Genomic DNA, 19,605 nt, shown 5'->3' on the forward strand with positions numbered 1-19,605 from the left:
GATGGAGGGAGTAAAAGGTTGTCGTTTTTGCTTAGAAATACTGAACATGAGTGTGTTGATGATGATGATGATAATGGTGAGGTTGATTGTGGTGGAAATGGAATCACTTGTTCCTAAGACGTTGGGGTTGGTTTGTACAATTTGAAGGTGCTTGGTTTGGAGGATTGATGGGTCATGGACAGTGGAGGTGTTTGGTTTGGAGGCTGGTCTTGGACAGAGGAAGCAACAGTACAGGGGAAGAAGAACAGAGTGATGATGATGAGGAAGAACAATGAAAATGAGGTTTTGATTTCTGAAATTGAGAGGTAGAAGATGAAGAGGAGAGAGGAGAGATTATGAGGAATTAGGTTTTAATTAACTTAATTAAAATTATCACTAATTAATTATTGTGATTAATAAATATATATTTTGATTTTTTTTTAAAACCAGGAAACCTGCAATAGCAGGTCAAAAGAAGGGTGGTGCAAATATAGACCAGAAAAAACTGGTCCATAATAAACGGCTCCACATATACTTGATGAAGTTTTTGTTATACAAAAATATAATTTAATTAGCTGAAAGAATAAATTCGATTCAAATTTTCATAACTTGCAATTTAGACCCTCGCGAGATGAATATAAGATCGACAATCGGATTTGTGGCAATTATAAATAATAATAAAATGCATTCCTATTGTTTCGTTGGCGACCGGCAAAAATGTGTTTTTCCTTTTTTTTATATAAATAACTCAATGATTTGTACCGCCCAATCACGTGTTCAAAGATGTGAACATTATTTCGGAGTTCAATAATCATTTTTTATTGGGATTAGACTTGTGATGTGACCATGCAGGGCCATTATCAACATTATATATATGTGAACAAATTGATGTGGTTTGGAATACAGCAGAGCAGAGGACAATGGCTGAGAGCAAGATTGTTCTGGCCGTGCATGATGCTTTCCTGCTACCTAACAAAATTGCTTTGAATCGGTTTCAAGGACGCCATTATCCTCTCAGCAGTCTTAGCCATTCCATTCAGCAACAGAGATTGCTGCAATATTCATTAAGTAGGAATAATAGTAAGAAGAAGTTCAGAGTGATTAGTCAAAAGGAGAAGCAAATTGCACCAACAACAAACATTGAGGGTGAAGAATCCATGAATAAGGAGGCTATGATCACTAGCAATATTAAGCTGACGGCTCTAGTTGCCGTGAGAAATAGTAATCAGAATATGGTGATGAACACTCTCGCAGGCATGTTCATGCCCAGAAAAGGTGGTCTTGTTCTTCAGCTTGTTAGCACACAACTTGATCCCAGTAAGTATCTCTAGCTAAATTCATTATAATTTGTCAACTCTCCTAAGCCTTGAAAGTTGAAAGTATAATCAGAGATTTCATTGGTTTTTTTTTTCGTTGTTATTGGCATATTTGAATCTAGACAAAGGCATCAAACAAATATAATGTTTTAATCATTGTAAATGATATGTTTTATTATGACTAAAAAAAGGGGGTCTTTTTTTATATTTAATTTTCAATCTTGCTTTTATTAATTACAAAAACTAGTATAGATCCCGTTTGTCCGTGCACGGATAATTTATTACGAACTAAACTGTTAATTACAATTATTGGGTATTTGATATTTATAGAATAATAGAATGATGTATTTACTGAGACATACAATTTCAATTAGTCAAACACTTATATGTCATTATTATCTTATTTTTATTTTTATGTTTAAATGTTTTATCTGTTATAGTATGAATTAGATGAGTTTCAAATGTTAACTGTGTTTGACACTCTGTCGATGTGTTCTTTAGCGCAAAACTCAATAAGAGTTTTTTATATTGTAACTTAAATGTAAATAAGAGTTAAATATGTTTCCAGCCCCTCTAAAATTAGGGTGTTTTGGTTTATATAAAAGTATGTTATAAAGAAAGTACATCAATAATATGGAGAAAAAAAATATGACATAAATTTAATTGGTACGTATTTTTATAAATGAGGGTGATTTAGGGACACTGTTATGAATTTATTGTTATAAACTAATCATATTATCATTGATGACATTTTCTATTTATTATAGATGACATTTTACCCTTATTTTATGAGTAATATGTATCAAAGGTATTTCACTTAATAATTTTTACAAATTTTGAATTTGACAAATTCAACAAATTAATTAACCAACACTTTGTTTTTTGGTTGGGTTTGGGGTTCTGGGTTGTTGTATAGCTTTTCGGTTTGCTATCTTGGGGACCGTCTTATGTCGTGGGGTGATTAGCTTTTTGTTGTTACTAATCACCCTTGCTTTCTTTATCTCCCTTTTAGCTTTGTTTTCAAAGCTAATATTAATACACTCTTTTACTTTTGGAAAAAAAAAATAATAAACAACACTTTGCAGTTTGGCCCTATGGTCTTTGTCCCAATTGATTGTTCGCAGCTTTGAATCATAAATTCAGGGAATAATTTATTATTTTGAATTTTTTCTAAATTTACTAAAAAAATAGGAATATCTCTTATTAATTTTTGAAAATAATATATATAGATAGTATTGAGAATCAACCCCTCTTAATATGTAGGAGAATATCTCGTATATAAGATATATTCTTTTCCTTAACTCTAATAAAATAAACTGATAAACAAAAAAATTATTTTGCATGAAAGAACTATAAACATATTATAAATTTGGCTTAATTGCACTTTTCGTCCCTGATCTATACCCCTTGTGCAATTTTGATCCCCTTAATTTAAAATGAGCAATTTTGGTATACAAAAAATTAGAATGTGACAATTAGGTCCACCGTTAGCTTCCATCCAATTTTAAACGGAATATTCTTATTTTGATTCTTTTTTTTTTGCTTATTACACTACTATGAATGACACATCATCAAATAAATAAAATAAATAAAAGTAAAAAAAATTAAATACATAATAAAATTAAAAATATAGAACCCTAATCCCAATATCCCCCAACCATCGTCATCCTAACTCCCCATCGTCATCCTAACTCCCCTGTATCCTCCATCGTGCATCTTCATCTTCCCCCCTCCCAATCTTATCATCATCAACATCATTTTCACTTTTTTCTTCATTTTTCACATTACCCAGTTCAATTTGCTGCTAAAAAAATTCACATATCCACCAGCTAATTCTTCACACCGCGCCACCGGCCCCCATCCCCAACCTCAGTGGCGGACCTACCACACGGCTTGGTAGGTCCAATGCCCTGGCTCAAAGTAAAAAAAATACAAATTTCTTTGGACTAGGTAGGTTTTTTGGCCCAAAAAAAAATTAGAGAAAAGGCAAATTTATAAGAAAATGCAAAGTTTAAAAACTTAATCATAAAATTTGCCTAGGCTTCCTAAAATTTCTAGTTCCGCCACTGTGGTTAGTTACTCCTATTTTGCCATTGATGGCCGCCTGACCTATATATATTTACTAATTTATGGTAACTGGTGAACATGTGTTTGTTTGAATGAAGGGGGTGGAGGACTATAAATTAGTAATGATTTGAAGTATGTGCATGTAACACATTTTTGGTACAGATATGCATGTGACACATAATTAATTCATTAAAACTATTAAAATGATCTACATCACAAAAGTCCAAGATATAATAGAAATACCTTTCAAAAAAAGATATAATAGAAATACACGAAACTTTTTCCTTGCAATTAATTAATGGATAAAAATGGCTCTCTCATTATCAAAATAGGTTAAGCTGTTTTGGAATGTCTGTCCTAATTAAAAAATTTAAGATTACGTATATAATTATTATAGGCTTTTTTATCAGGTTTGGTGTGCCTTTCTTAAATTCTGGTAGCCTATTTAAACATGTGTTCCACAGTAAAACATTTGTAAATCTTGGTAACTATGGAGCTAAAATAAACAAAACTATCTATAAACATGCACACATGATTATAGGTTAATATGTAAGATGGAATTAAATAGGGTTGTACTGGGTTTACTGAGGCTGAAAAAGTTATTTAAAATCTTACTTCGTAGCAAGGTATATCAACATATTTAAATCTGTAAATAATTCAATGAGTATATAATTTCAATATAAAAGAATAAAAATCTTACATGACAACAATCAATAGTAAAATGAATTGATGTTAATTATAATTATTAAAATAGGTTCGTCTCGCTAACAAAGTTTTCTAAGTTATGCAAGTCTAACCTTTTTAATACAATAGACTATTGAAAAGTCTTGGCATTGTCTTTTTTCATTGATTTTGTTTGGTCTGACTTGAGTCTAGCCCCTACATCAATCCGTTTCCATCCTTTCTATCTTTACTCTCAACCAAATTTTGTGGTGTCTATAATCAATTGTGGAATGTTATAATAAGATTTCACAACCTTACACAACAGAAATCATTTTTCTCATAAATGTATCCAAACATAAATCACTTCACTTCTAACTTACTTTTACCCTAATCGTGTTAATTAAAGTCAGTTATGTACAAAATCAATTTTGACTATGCTAATCTAAATAGTAAATACCACTGAGAAATAAACTCATCTTCTAACTTTGGTGCACATTGTATACATCAGGTCTGTCTTCCTTGTGAGACACCAAATGGGCTAAAAGAACTCAGAGAAAATGAACTAAGATCTTTCAGAGGGGATGGCAGGGGTCGCAGGTTAACTTCAGACAGGATCTATGACTTTGATGTATACAATGATTTGGGTGATCCAGATAAAGGAGATGAATATGCAAGACCAACACTTGGTGGTCCACACAACCCTCATCCTACACGCTGTCGCACTGGACGTCCACCCACTATCAAAGGTTTGAATGTGATTTTGATCAATCCATGTTTCGTGTGTCATTGAAATAAATGTGTTTTTGACAAATATGAACTGAAATACAAACACACACTAACTCATTACGTTTCTTCCCATCTTCACATCATGCAAACATGGATAGATCCGAAGGCGGAGTCAAGGCCTATTGAATCAGAGTCAATATACGTACCGAGGGATGAAGAGTTGGAGGACATAAAGCGAGAAAGTATTGATCAAGGAAAATTTATAGGAGTGCTGCGTAATATTATGCCTACTTTCATGGATAACATCATGGGCAGTGAAGGAGTTTCAAATGTCGATTACTTTATTAAAGAGCCAGGACACTCTGAATCCAAGTCTCAGCTCCTGCCACAGATTATGCCCACTCTAGAAGATTTTTTTAAATTTGATCCTCCTAAGTTGTTTTCAAGTAAGTAAAACTAAAGGGTATCTCTCTAATAAACCAAATAAATTTTCTCCATGTCAAAGAATGTGTGTGTGTGTGGTTTCATACATACAAGTTAAAATGAAGTAAAATTATTTTCAGGGGGAAAATCACACTTCTTACTTGATGATGAATTTGGACGCCAGGTGCTTGCTGGGTTAAACCCTCTAAGTATTGAAAGGCTAAAGGTAACTTATAACGTTGATGAAATATTATACCCAACTTGTTTCTTTTTGTCACTCTTGTCTGATTAATAATTACTTGAAAGAGAGGGAGAAAAACAGGGTTTCACGTTGTCACTTTTTCCCCATAGGTTTTCCCACCTGTAAGCAAACTGGATCCCTCTATATATGGTTCACTAGAGTCAGCACTTAAAGAAGAACACATTAAAGGCCACATTGAAGGGATGTCTATCCAACAGGTATAAAAATTGGTCATCTTTTCCATAGTTGAAGTTCCAGGGTAGTGACAATTCATAAGATGTAATATGCTTCGAAATTTTAGGCACTGGAAGAGAATAAGTTGTTCATATTGGACTATCATGATATTTACCTGCCATTCGTGGATCGGATTAATGGTCTTGATGGGCGCAAAGCATATGCAACAACCACCATTTTCTTCCTCACCAAAATGGGAACTCTGAAACCCATTGCTATCGAACTTGCTCTCCCGACATCCAAGCAGGTTCTAACTCCTCCTGCAGATCACACCTCCAATTGGCTCTGGCAACTTGGCAAAGCCCATGTTTGCTCTAATGATGCTGGAGTTCATACACTTGTGCACCACTGGTATGATAAATTTTATTTCCCTTCATAAAAGATTAGTAATTTACATGATGACATTGGCTTTTGATAATCAAACAGGTTAAGAATACATGCATGCATGGAACCATTAATAATAGCCGCCCATCGGCAACTAAGTGTGATGCATCCTATTTTCAAGCTTCTACATCCCCATATGCGATACACACTCAAGACAAATTCAATAACTCGTGAGGTACTCATCAATGCCGAAGGTAACATTGAGGCAAACTTCACTCCTGGGAAATACTGCATGCAAATTACTTGTGCTGCCTACAAAGACTGGTGGCGTTTTGACATGGAAGGCCTTCCTGCTGATCTTATAAGAAGGTAAATAAAATTTACAGCCTTCTTAACCAGTGCAACGTATATGTAGGACTTATTTTGCTAGCCTCTTAAATCTTACACTAACAGTACTAACTGGAGCACTATATATGGTGCGTGTACTATTAAATTTCTGTTTCAATATATTGGATATGCACTTGATTATACAATAAGCAATCTACTTGTAATTCTGTATTTTGGTTCTTACCCGATTGAAACAAACTTCATATATCTCTCCTTATTTAGCTTTGTCCTCTGCGAAGTACCAAGCCATGGATGGCAATTAACAAGATCTACTGATTTCAATTCTTTCAGAGGTTTAGCAGTTCTGGATGCAACCCAGCCTCATGGCATTAGACTTCTTATTGAAGATTATCCTTATGCAGTTGATGGACTCCTCATATGGTTCAGCATAGAGAAGTTGGTTCAAACCTATGTGAACCATTACTACAAAGGTTCCAATGATGTTTCTGCTGACAATGAACTCCAATCATGGTACAAAGAATACATCAATCTTGGACACCCTGATCATAAAAATGCTAGTTGGTGGCCAAAACTTGCCACCAATAAGGATCTCATCTCAATGCTTACCGCCATTATCTGGATTGTGACAGCGCAGCATGCTGTCTTGAACTTTAGTCAATACCCCTATGGCGGATATGTTCCAATCCGTTCACCATTAATGCGAAAACTACTTCCCAATGAGGAGGATTCTGATTACTCAGTTTTTATGATGGATCCACAGAGATACTTCCTGTCATCAATGCCAAGTTTATTTCAGGCAACAAGGTTCATGGCTGTGATCAACATAGGTTCAGCACACTCCCCTGATGAGGAATATATAGGAGACAGAAATGACATCTCTTCTTGGTCAGGAGACCCTGAGATCATTGAGGCATTTTGGCAATTTTCAATGGACATGAAAAATATTGAGATGGAGATTGAGAAAAGAAACACTGATCCAAAACTTAGGAACAGGTGCGGTGTTGGGGTTTCACCGTATGAACAGCTTATGCCAAGCTCAGGATGTGGAGCCACTGGACGAGGGGTGCCAAATAGTGTAACAGCCTAGTAATTGAATATGTTGACATGCCAGGAACTAAAACAATGCTCTATTATGCTTCAACTTATGTGGACTAAAATGGATTCGAGATTCGGTACCCTGTAAACAGCCAACAATAAAATAAAGGAATGGACACTGCAGTGCAGAGATGAAATCATTTGTACGTATGTGCAGGGCGCAATAATCAAATTCAGTGGACAAACTGAAATGTTAATAATCTAGGAGGAATTCATTCTTATAAAACTTAATCTGGAAATCAATAGAGGAGTTTTCACACTTCCGGCAGCTTTATTTATCTCACTTTCAATAAATACATAAATTCAAGTCTTGCAAAAGTTGCATTTTCCTCCAGAAATTCTTAGATAAAAGTCAAGGAAATGGTGTGCCTAAATATTTACTCTTGAAACAAAAGATAAATAAAAGCCAGCACAAAATTATAGGCTTTGCAGTTGAAAGCATACAAGACTATCTGTGTTAGTTTACTCCCATAGGCACAAAACATGACAGCATATGAAAATTCCAGTATCCAGAAACAAACTCAAACTTCACTCTCATGTTAGATACCGTATATATCAGGTTGAAGTTTGAGGTGAACAAAGATCCTGATGAAAGATCCAGCTGAAAGACTATGAGTGATACAGCTCAACCCATAGCCTTTCTACATGATTCTTCTATGCAGTTGCATCTTTTGTAATTTGAACTTTGCTCCTGCATGGCATGTCCTTCTTGTAGACAGTCACCTTACTTAAGTTTAATATTTTCTCCCTATTGATCCCAGTAGTTTCTCAGCTGAGATACATGCAAGAGAAGATCATCTCTACCCAATCCAGTGACACTGCTGGTCATAATCCATGGCGGATGTTGCTTGAAGTTTTGTTTGATTATCTCTTGAAATTCCTTTATGTTCTCATCTGGCCGTTTCCCTTTTGCAACCTTCATTTTGTCGCATTTTGTGAAAACAAAAGTAACAGGTATCTGCAATTGGCAAAAATTCAGTGGAATATTAGACTTGTTAGTTCTTACAGCACCCTAACAACATTCCTGCAGGGACTCAATATAAAAAGCATCATACATTATTGCGTCCAAGCCAGTTAGCACAATCCAAGTCAATTCTTTGGGGCGGAACACTTGCATCAATGAGAAGTAAGACAGCCACCAGAGTATTTCGGTTCAAAAAGTACCCTTTTGTAAATGAGGCCCAATCCGTTTTAGCAGCTTCAGATGCTTTAGCAAAGCTGCATAAACAGAAGGAAAAGAAAAAAATATCAAATAATTGTTTACAGTAACTCCACAAATCACTGACCCTAAACTTAGTCCTCTGCAATCCAGAAAAATACAGGAAAGAATATCAATGAGGAAAACATAGACCAAGCATGGAAATTGGTAGATACATGTAAACATCCAACATTGTGACTTAGCATTTCGATAGAAACATTGGTTATTATTAACCAATTCAAGAAATTTCAAAACATGGAGGATACTAAACTCCACTGTTTTATAACACACCCATGCCTAAATCCTGCATCAATCAGCTTTATTAAGTAAACAAGGAGTCAGATTATCTCCTCACTAGAGATCTATGTTTATGACAAGGTTTAGAGTTTTTCTAATAACTATATGTAGTTTGTTTATTTCTTTTTCAAAAATTTTGATTTTCCCAAAATGTGATTGGATCACTAAAACAATTGCAACTTGTTTATACACTCCCATCACTCAATGGGTCTTTGGTCCCCTTGCTAGAGTTTTTGCCAAGTGAAGATATCACAAGTTCAAGCTATACAATTAGCCTCTAACAAATACAAGGTAAGGCTGCCCACCCCTCCCCCGCCCTCTAAAAGTAAGCTAGTAAGGCAAAGATTGTAATAGGCTATGTTTGCATCTCCGCTAGCACCAGTGCAAACAGACATTAGCACACAACTTGAGTTACCATGAATTGAGATGAAAGTCTATCCTTGTTGCACTCAACTGATTTGACCATAACTCTAGTCGACACGGGATCTTAACAATCAACAAATTGTCCCTTATATACTTTCAACACCCAATATCACTATGTAACATAAATATTCTAAAATTTTACAAATTTTGTGATATAATCTTTTTGCCACACCAGAGTAAAATCCCTCTATCAAACAGAACCATAGAAACATAAATTGGCATTTCAGAAACTCAGCCACTTACCCATAACCAGGCAAGTCCACAAGGTACCAGCTTTTATTCACCAAGAAGTGATTGATAAGCTGTGTCTTCCCTGCAAGCACTCAAAAACACATTACACAAACTCAAAGCAAAAGCAAAAGCAATAGCAGAAGCAGCTACTATGAATTCAAAGTTTCCACATTACCTGGTCTCTTGGAAGTGAGAGCAAGCTCTTTCTTCCGAACAAGGGAATTGATGAGGGAAGACTTGCCAACATTGGACCGACCGAGCACGGCGAATTCAGGCCGGTCATCTTTGGGGCAGTCTCTAGCACGGGGGCTGCTCTTGACGAACTCGACGTCCTTGATGCGGGAGTCGCCGGCGTAGGGTCCGACGACGATGTTGGAAGCGGGAAGGATCATGGAGTCGGTGACCTCGTCGGGTTCGATACCAGGGGGGATGAAGAGGAAGCGGGGTTCGACGGAGAGAGGGAGTGAAGAGGGGCTGCTACTGGTTTTGGAAGCTGCTGCTGGGGTTGAATGGTTGCGGCGGAAGGAGAGGAGGGAAAGGGTGGTGGTGGTGGATTTGGGAATGGAAAGAGAGGAAGAGGAAGAAGAGAATGAAGAACGAGAGGGGATGAGGAAGGTGAGCGCCACCGCTCCTCTTCGGAGCACCACCGTCATCGTGTCGTACCTACTGCCGGAAATGGATTAGGGGTATTGTGGAATGGGGATGGTGTTGGGTTTTTATTCATAATTTTAAAACCACTTTACTCCTTTTACTATTAACAAGAATAAATGGTTTTTTCCGTTCGTCAAGCTTTCGAGCAGCTCTTTCAACTGCCGCCTAATCTCTTGTCCCAACATGCTCAAGAGCCGAGAGTCGTCCAAGGATTGTCGTAGGGAGCTTGCTTATAAAAAAAAGACAGGTCGGTCAAAACAACGCGCAACTAGTAATGGTCACATGAGAGACATGTGTGTTGCCACATAAGCTTTCTCCGTTAATAATTAGACGGAAGGACTAATGTTGCAAACTGGAGGGAACGTGAGGGACTAGTCTTGTACTTCCTCCGTTCTTATTTATCTGTCCAAGAAGAGAAGATTCACACAAATTAAGGAAAGCAATTAATTATGTTGATTTTCATAAAAATATTATTTGTTTTCCTATATCACTATTTAAAATGTATTTTATCTTTCTTCATTTATTGTTTCAGTAAGGACATTTCTTAGAAACACATCAATTAATGCTCTCTTGAAACTCTAAGTGGACAAATATATATAAACAAATTTTTTTCTTCAAAGTGGACAGTTAATAAGGAACGGAGGGAGTAATTAAATTAGTGAAGGACTAAAATCGTGATTTTTGTAAACGTTAGGGACTAAAGTTGCAATTAAGCTTTATTTTATTTTATATACAATATGACAAAATATCATAAAAATTTTAAATGAGACCAATTATATAAGATTTTTCTTAAAGTTTGGGGAGCTATAATTTTGAAATGACACGTCAATCTCACCTACACTTAGGAAAAAGGAAGAAAAAAGAGAAAAATAAGATATAATAGAAAAGAAAAGAGAATTAAGAAAAGAAAGTAAGTGAAAATGAGAAAGAGAAAGAGGAGTGTAGATGAATCAAAATTAAAAAAAAAATTAAGTGTTTTGAGAATTTTGAGGTAGGATGAAAACATCTCAACTATTACTTATGAAAAATAATTGTTTTGAAGAAAACATTGAGTCTTATGCCATGATGGAAATGCCATAAGTATTAGTTATGTAAAAGAAGCATTATTCATTAATTTTATGTACTTTTACACATTTTGTAATATATATTGTATAATAATGTTTGGTAAACCAGGTAGGTAACTTTTAATATAAACATGCTAAATCATTCGACTCTTCATTATTTTGAAAAGAAGTTTCATATGCTAAATATGAGTTGTAATGGCTTAAGCTCTCACCACCACTTCTTCAAATCACAGATCGTACTCCCACTCAAACACGAAAAGCTCTCCCTCATAAGGGAAGTGGCGCCACCACTGCATGTCAAGACACAAATCAAGCTGCCACATGACACACCATTGGATCATCACAAAAACCACACCTTAGATTGGAATGACGTCGTTCAACACTTCTTCAGAACACAGATTGTGTTCCCACTCGAACACGAAAAGCACCCTCAGATTGGAACCAGCGCCACCACCACCCTCGGAACACAAATCGTGTGCCACAATAGGGAGTGATGAATCACAAATCGTGATTGGATTGTCGTCTACCCTTCCTAAACATCTCGACCGAACACAATTTTTGACTGATTGATTGATACCAGCGCCACCACCACCCTCGGAACACAAATCGTGTGCCACAATAGGGAGTGATGAATCACAAATCGTGATTGGATTGTCGTCTACCCTTCCTAAACATCTCGACCAAACACAATTTTTGACTGATTGATTGATACTTGATTCGATCAATCACTCATTTATCATGGAACGAGGTGAATTTTAACCCAAATACGCATGCAAAAGCATGAGGGTGTTCTTTCATCTAAATAAAGCTGCATATGGTAAATACAAACATATTTAAATACTAAGAATTTTCTTGGCAAGTGAACAACCAAATGATTAGTGTTTTTGGTAGGTATGGCTGATTTCTTTTAACTCAAAAACTTGATGAGGATGCAATTGGCTTGGATTCAACCGTGAATGACTTCTTTACAAGTACTTTATTTTTTTTTATAGATTCCACTGTACGAACTCATTCATTCTAAATGGTAGAGCAAAAACCAAAAAGACACTTCAAATGTAAACAAAATATTTCTTAACAATAATCAGTACCGTGATAGATAATCACACATGTTTTTTAGTCATCATGGTTGATCTAATTCCCTTGAAAAACTTAAAAATAGATACAATTTGCTGCGTAAATGGCTCCTATGCAATTTTTATCACCCGCGCAATGCACATGTCTTAGTCTAGTTTCAAATGATTCCTCCTGCACCATACAATCCACAGCCATTTCACTTATTTACTTGGCAGGACCAAAGTAAAAATGTAATAACTTATCTGATCTAACTCATGCTCCTATTTATTCTCCAAAAAAGTAACGAATAAGGCAATTTCGCCATTTCCACAGAACTCATAAGGCAGCACATTAGTAAACCATATGTGTCACATTAGATAATATTCATAGAACAAATTAACAATCTGAGACAATAAAGATGGACTTCAACGCTAGCCACAATGACTTGAAATATGGTCCCCAACTGAAACTAAAAACAGTGCCGTGTATTACTTGTATTAATAAATGCCATGAATATAGATAATAGATACCTTTCATGGAGTACAACAGAGAGGAAGTACACCGTCTATCATCAAGGAATAGCAAAATGGGATACCACGTAACGTGTGGAATTTAGTGGCAACCCATATCATAATTATTGAAAATTTTATCATATGTACAGTAAAAAATTAACAAAAATGGACAATTTCACAAAATAAAAAAGAATGGGAGCGTCTATGTGGAAACAATACAACACTCATCTTGCACATTTTCCCTCCAGCTCTGCAATGAATGACTTTCGTAGGTGGAATTTATATATGTTAAAAAATAACAACTTAATCACCCAAACAAAACTTTTAACTTGCTTCAGGGTCTCTGCTTCCAGCAACAACTTTGCGGTGGCGCTTGGAACCAGATTTTCTATCTCTTCCACGCCTTCCAGGGCCTTTTCTCATGGTTGTGGTTACAACCTTTTCAGGCGGCGTTTCAAGCACAGGCAATGGAGGCGGCGGAGATGAAGGGGGAAGGCGAGCAACGGCCACTGGTGGAGCCAGACGCAGTAACAAATCTCTGTGGTATTTCTGTGAACACCCCACAAAAAAAAAAAAACAAAAGCGAGGTAAATGAAAGTGAGCATGGAATTACATTTGCAATAAAATTGGTTTTTTTGCGTGTGTGAACCAAGAGTGTTCCCTAGCCGATAGAGTTGGTCATATCCTCCCCATGCAATGTGAAAAATTGAATGTCCAATTGCGTAAATAATAAAATAAGAGAATGTTCACATCTAAGTGTGAAAACATCATGAATACAGAAAAAAGCAGGGAAGAGGAAAGGGATTTATCTTTGAAAATATACAAGGATGATCATCAATATGGAAAATATTGACAAACACAGAAACTGTTATGATCTTATCATTATTAAGTTAGTTTAAGCTTTCTAAAGTGGTGTGTGCATGTGCACATCTTGCATTCCAAAACATTTCAGAATCAGCAATTAACTTCTGGAAATCTAAGCTATCAAAAGTGTTATTTTAATCTGATGGACAAACAAGACGAAATAGTTACCTGAACAACAAAATTGCGTCTTTCACAATCCAAGAACATGTTCAAATGAAAATCTACCCTTGACAACATTTTGTCCCTGACAGTTGAGAAACTGATCTGATCTCTTGAAGTGAATCGGTCAACTTCATTAAACCAAAGACAAGTAAAGAGGTTGCTAATAGGAACATGCTCTCTTACTATTACACATCCTTCAGGAACATCTGCAAATCAGCCAAGAAGTTTGAGAGAAAAATAAAATAAAACAGGTGCCTCTCATCCCAGATAGATACAGGGAGTTTCACCTACCACTTATAAGAGGAAGCTTGGCCTCTGTATATGGGGTCAATCCCTCCTTTTTGTAAAACTCAATCTGAGAATCAATAGAGGCATTATCATACTTTCCAGCAGCTTTATTTGCCTCGGCCTCAACAAATACATCAAAGCGTCTATAATGCTTTGATATTGCAAAAGTTGCATTCTTCCTCCACAAAAACCTAAATAAGGGTAAAGATTAGTAGTTTAGGTGCCTAAGCATGCATTATGGCAAGACAAAGCATAATCAAGTTTGTCAAAAGTCAGAAACAGCATAGGTGTGAAGTATGGTCCCAAATGAATTACATTTTGGTACCATCACCAGAACAACATGTATAAAAATCCAGTAAGAACACTCAAGCTTGATTTCCATGGAAAAAATTACAGCTACTACCAGGGTTTTGTTCATGCGGATACAGATTGTAAAACCTAGGATTGCCATCCAAAATGGAAGTAAGACTCAGCATAGAGCAGGAGGAAGAAAAAGATCTAACAAATCAATTGCAAAGCCAGTAATAGTCTAGAGTAAACATCAAAAAAGAAATCAACTAAACTAATTTAAACAGATAACAATTCAATTAAATAGTCTGTATTAGAATTTGGGAGGCCTAACTCTACCCCAAAAGCTAGCTCAAGAGGTGAGGATTGTCTTCCCATATATAAGGGCTATCTTGGCCATATATCTACACCCAGTATTGGTGTTCCAGCCAGTGATCCTGGGCTTCTAGTCACTATATGACCATAGCCCTGTAGCGCAAAATAAAATAATTATAGACTGAGCGGTCATCAATGGTATTTTGGGACCTGCAAGGAGGCATGCCATGCACACTTGATGAGAAGTTTGGGAAGAAGGAAAATGACTCTCACATTTATTTAAGAGCTCTATCTAGCTACTACTCTTTTGGTTTAATTTACTTATTTCTTAGAGGACTTCTTATTCTCCTCTTTGTGTACATTCCATTAAAAGAAAGTGCAGAGATCAGATTAGCGCATCAGGTATGTCTAGGCTCATGCTGCTGAAAATGTATGGTCCTGAATGCAATGAACTATGGCCATGGGGCTAATTTTGCAAGGTTCTTAAAAATTGAAACAAAATTTATGATTCCTCTCCAACTTCAGCATAGTCTTCGGGGTGATCTAGTAGCTCTTGGTTTGTGACGGTACGTAGTTAGGTGATAGATGCTCTAGTTTTCTTTTACCATTGAAGCTGAACCTGCTCGAGAGATGGCTGTCCATATACTGATACGTGATAAGGGATGCACGAACTCTCGAGAAGAGAGGAGCCACAGTGGTCCCCCCAGCTCCACAAGCAAGAAGAAAGTTGGATCTACATTGAGTCTCAAGTGAATTGCCCCATCTATCCTCCTAAGCCGAAGTTTGGTTTCAAACCTCATCAGAAGTGGTAATTTGAAACAAGCAGGATGTCATATCTATCTAAACAGTAGTACATAGAACAGTGAACCACGTGCAAAACTACGTAACAAAGACTAGAAGAACTAGAATGAATTTTTATAACACTTTCGTGTATAAATTTAGAATGAATAGGTATATAGTACTGAAGAGATGTACTGAGATGTACCTTTCAAGAATTTGATATGGATCCACAACAAGCTCAAGCTTTCCATCAAGCCATATAGAATAGCGAGCATTTGGAATCATTCTATGCAACAAAAGTTTTGGAATCTGTGGAAAAAGGTAGTGGAAGTTACAACGTACATAAAAGTACTGCTCTATGAACTAGAAAACACATCCGTGGAAGCAATACTAGGAGAACTACTGATCTAAGTCCCCCCCCCCCTCTTTGTATTGAAGAACAGCTAGTCAGTTAGTATATCAATACTAACTCCTTTGAGATGTAAATGAAACCACAGCTAACAATATCATTTTCCACAGCAATGACAGGATCATAATGAAAAGCATAACTCCTTAAAAGAATCCAGCAAGAAAATTGATTAACAATGACATGCCAATTTTTATTTCACAGACATGATTGTGCTTGTCATATATAATTCTGACCTTCCCACTCCGTCTTGCATCCATGTAAGGAAGATTACGAGCAACAATAATTCTCCACAAGCCAACCTTCTTGTTGATTGCCAGCTTGCGAGAACTCCTCAGATATTTTTCAGTTACTTCATCAACAAACATGAGGAAGCATACGGTCATCCTCGAATGATCACTTACGTTTTTCGGGTCATTTATCTCATCAAAATTTCCTGAACAACAGATTCAATTTATAATCATTTACCAATTAAACAGGTAAAAAATGCAAAAATCACATAATACAGACCAAATATGGCAGATGCAACAACCACTCCATCACACTGCTCCATTTCATGAAGATCAGCTTCATCAATGTCAAATCCTGTGTTGTGGCCAGGTTTTATTCCTCTTATGAATCTAATAAACATGCATCATTGAAGATGGAGAATGGATTCATGTCAGTAAATGGGTACAACAATGCTCAACCACTGGTGCAGACAATTACCACCATAAAGAATTTCCATTGGTGAGTGTATAATTAAGTAAGTGGAACATCCAAAGAAAAGCAAAACGTACCCACAATGCACACTCATTGATTCTCGTATATCAAAAGAATCATTTCTCTGCTTCAAAGTAGGATATCCACCAAAGTCTGAACCACCAAATTCTCCATCTCTACTTAAATTTTCTTCATAGATATATGTTAAATTCTTAAGAACTGGAGAAGGTGAGGGCAGTGCTGGCATCAGAGCAATGGCTTCTTCCACAGGAAGGTAACATACAGGGCATGCTGAAGCAAAACAAGCAAGAATATTAAGGAGAAATACCATATAACTAATTAGTTTACAATTTTCCCAGGTTCTCCATATCAGCGCAAACCACAAAAAATTGAAGAATTCATTGATATATACAGGGACAATAAGAACTATTGCAAGTTATTAAGTGTCAATTAGGCTATAAGATACATTAGGCAGCAAAATAGTAAGCTAAAACTTACGACGTGGCCCAGTACGCTTTTTATCAGCTGGTGGAGGAGGGAGTGTGAAGCTATTACAAGGATGCCCAATAGGAAGATGGTAGCCCAGAAAATAGTCAGGGGGTGGAGGGGATAATGCCAAATTCGTAGTCAAGCCCATTGCCTTTGCTGCAGAGATCTCAGGTGGAGAATTACTCATGGACACACTGTCGTTAACATTAATGCTCTGCACCGTGTTTCCATCCTGAGAATCTTCACCTGAAAGCAATACAAATCACAAGCATCGCGTTATCTTCCAATTCAAGCAAAAAACAAACAAACAAACGCGGATCACAACTCGTCCTCGCAGCATATTCCAGTTAGCCTAGTTGAACCAAAAAGAAGAACTAAATACCAATATCCAATAAGGATAGCTTACTCCAATTTGAATACTACTTACAAAAAAGGAAACAATCCTGAAAACTCAAACTTGTAACATGATAATTGCAATAAAGGAAACATACTACTATATCTATACTACAAAATAGCATTGATCACAGATGAATGAGAAAGTGTGAGAAATGGAGGAACCTTTTCCAACATACAAAACCCAGATGAAAACCGCGGCGGAGATGAGACAGAGGAAGAGCATTCCAACCTTCTTCCGGCCAGCAAATTTGCAGATCCAAAGGAACAACCTCTCCTTCTCCTTCTCCTTAAGCATCTTGGAAGGCTTGCGTCCAGTTCCTGATGGTTGAATAGGCGATGCTCCGTTCTGAAACTGTTTATCCAAAGACCCATAACTCCCAGAACGAATCCCAATACTCAATTGACCTCCACCTCCAGACATTATATCTCAACAAAACCTTCATATGCACCTCTCATTCTTCTTCACCACCCCCTTCAATTCCCCAAATACGCATTTCAACGAAGACCCACTTCACCAATTCGATTGCACTCGCCAATGCCACTCTCACTTCAACTCAACAACACAAAGGGAAGCGAATACAGATGATTCCTCTTTCTGGGTATTCCAAAAATGGTGAAATCAAACCGACATGGAACTTGCGTTTCCTGAGAAATCAAGGCACGGAAATGGAGGAGTTGCGTCCAAATCAACTGAATTTCGGTTATATTACACTGAAACAGAAAGTGGGTCACGAGCAAAATTCTCCCTTTCTTCTTCCAAAATTGGGAGATGATAAATCTAGGGTTTCTGATTGGCCCTGTAGGGTTTTCTGAAATCTGAGAATTGGAAGAAATCTGAGATCAGAAATTTCTATGTATAAATTTTTTGATGATGATGATTTGAGAAGGGAAATAAATTTTCATTGAATATTTATATGAGGAAAAAAATTGCCAAATTAAGAGGGAGGAAAATAAAATTAAAAAATAAAAATCAGAGATATGGAAACTGGAAATTATTTTATTTTATTTTTCTGGTTAATTAATAGAAACATTAATTGAACATTGTGATAGGCTAGTCTGTACTACAATGTTTGCACCTTTCAGACACTGATGGCTACCTCATTATTATGACACAGAAAATGGTGCTGCCCACACAGCTCATTGCTTGACATTTGGGATCTAATCAATGTGATTAATTATTGTCATTAATTATAAAAGAAAATTTGATTAACTTAAACAAAAAGCATTGCATTAATTAATGGCGTTAATTGAATGATTAATTAATTGTTTTTTAATTTATTTGTTGGTTTCTTTGTGGCGGCAATGGTTCGGCGCCCCCAAACCAAATGTCGTTGGTTGATGATGGCTGATGATGTTGAGGATTTAACAATTTATTTTTTTATCTTTTGAAACCTTTTTTTGTCTTTTAATTAACAGGAGTATCATTAGGTGATTGATATATTGGATTGTTGGTTATGAACCACTTAGAATGAAGAACATGTATCATGTTAAAGTTAGTGTGTTAAGTTAAATTTTTCTAATCTCTATTGGTATTTTGGAGATACGTAAATTATGTTTGTATTAACTTTTACGCCAAAATAAACATATAGATAGCGTTTTACAACGAAACAGAACAGGACGGAACAGAATAGAACATGACGGAACAGGACAAGTGTGTTTTGTGCATTGTGTTTGGTAAACATACACTTTGGCATTTTATTTTTCAAAACTCTTCGGTTGAAATCATGTGAGTCATACTATTTTTTTTTTTTTGAACCAATACTAAATTGAAAATTAAGCTCATATTTCTAGTGGATCCTACATGAATTTATAAATAAATGACGGTTGAAAAGTGGGTGTTAAAGTGAATATTACTAGCATTTTTTAATATTAAGTTTAACTTAGTTAGAATTTTATATCATCAATTCAATTAAGATTAGGGTTTAGATACATGTTGAGTGTAATAAAGTGGGTTGTTATAGTTAGTTGTTTAGCACTTTGTTTATTATTTAAATGGTTGATGACTGATTTTCTACTTTTGTGATAGACAAAATTCTTTGCACGGTGCTCTAATGTTTAGTGGGGCAAATA

At 36.1% G+C, this 19,605-nt stretch overlaps 3 protein-coding genes across 3 annotated transcripts; 1 reads left to right on the top strand and 2 right to left on the bottom strand.

Annotated features, from left to right (window-relative positions):
* Positions 1 to 899: 899 nt before the first annotated feature.
* Positions 900 to 7,523, top strand: LOC130712194 (linoleate 13S-lipoxygenase 3-1, chloroplastic-like). Its single transcript, XM_057562031.1, has 8 exons — positions 900 to 1,274; positions 4,534 to 4,771; positions 4,910 to 5,197; positions 5,315 to 5,400; positions 5,526 to 5,633; positions 5,717 to 6,000; positions 6,076 to 6,342; positions 6,652 to 7,523. Exons 1-8 carry the CDS (start codon positions 900 to 902, stop codon positions 7,406 to 7,408), a joined length of 2,403 nt encoding a protein of 800 aa, XP_057418014.1. The 3' UTR covers positions 7,409 to 7,523.
* A 245-nt stretch (positions 7,524 to 7,768) lies between these two features.
* LOC130714386 (GTP-binding protein At2g22870) lies at positions 7,769 to 10,380 on the bottom strand. Its single transcript, XM_057564288.1, has 4 exons — positions 9,741 to 10,380; positions 9,578 to 9,647; positions 8,472 to 8,634; positions 7,769 to 8,374 (listed from the first exon to the last, which is right to left on the bottom strand). The coding sequence occupies exons 1-4, from the start codon at positions 10,216 to 10,218 to the stop codon at positions 8,165 to 8,167; spliced, it is 921 nt and encodes a 306-aa protein (XP_057420271.1). The 5' UTR covers positions 10,219 to 10,380; the 3' UTR covers positions 7,769 to 8,164.
* Positions 10,381 to 12,797: 2,417 nt separating this feature from the next.
* On the bottom strand, positions 12,798 to 18,427 carry LOC130711085 (probable hexosyltransferase MUCI70). The gene is made up of 9 exons (XM_057560544.1): positions 17,698 to 18,427; positions 17,149 to 17,385; positions 16,728 to 16,941; positions 16,459 to 16,568; positions 16,185 to 16,384; positions 15,748 to 15,851; positions 14,163 to 14,350; positions 13,878 to 14,077; positions 12,798 to 13,394 (listed from the first exon to the last, which is right to left on the bottom strand). The coding sequence occupies exons 1-9, from the start codon at positions 17,954 to 17,956 to the stop codon at positions 13,170 to 13,172; spliced, it is 1,737 nt and encodes a 578-aa protein (XP_057416527.1). The 5' UTR covers positions 17,957 to 18,427; the 3' UTR covers positions 12,798 to 13,169.
* Positions 18,428 to 19,605: the final 1,178 nt, after the last annotated feature.

Source organism: Lotus japonicus, chromosome 4 (assembly GCF_012489685.1).
Source record: "Lotus japonicus ecotype B-129 chromosome 4, LjGifu_v1.2".
In the NCBI taxonomy this organism is placed as follows: Eukaryota; Viridiplantae; Streptophyta; class Magnoliopsida; order Fabales; family Fabaceae; genus Lotus; species Lotus japonicus.

Bases quoted from the DNA above. Each gene is read 5' to 3' on its own strand.
- LOC130712194 (XM_057562031.1), top strand. From the start codon at position 900: ATGGCTGAGAGCAAGATTGTTCTGGCCGTGCATGATGCTTTCCTGCTA. The intron at 5,401-5,525 runs GTAACTTATAAC...TTTTCCCCATAG, and splicing joins TAAGTATTGAAAGGCTAAAG to GTTTTCCCACCTGTAAGCAA. The intron at 5,634-5,716 runs GTATAAAAATTG...TCGAAATTTTAG, and splicing joins AAGGGATGTCTATCCAACAG to GCACTGGAAGAGAATAAGTT.
- LOC130714386 (XM_057564288.1), bottom strand. From the start codon at position 10,218: ATGACGGTGGTGCTCCGAAGAGGAGCGGTGGCGCTCACCTTCCTCATC. The intron at 9,648-9,740 runs GTAATGTGGAAA...GAGTGCTTGCAG, and splicing joins TCTCACTTCCAAGAGACCAG to GGAAGACACAGCTTATCAAT. The intron at 8,635-9,577 runs GTAAGTGGCTGA...CTGTTTATGCAG, and splicing joins GTGGACTTGCCTGGTTATGG to CTTTGCTAAAGCATCTGAAG.
- LOC130711085 (XM_057560544.1), bottom strand. From the start codon at position 17,956: ATGTCTGGAGGTGGAGGTCAATTGAGTATTGGGATTCGTTCTGGGAGT. The intron at 14,078-14,162 runs GTAGGTGAAACT...GCTGATTTGCAG, and splicing joins CAAGCTTCCTCTTATAAGTG to ATGTTCCTGAAGGATGTGTA. The intron at 13,395-13,877 runs GTAACTATTTCG...GGGTGTTCACAG, and splicing joins GACGCAATTTTGTTGTTCAG to AAATACCACAGAGATTTGTT.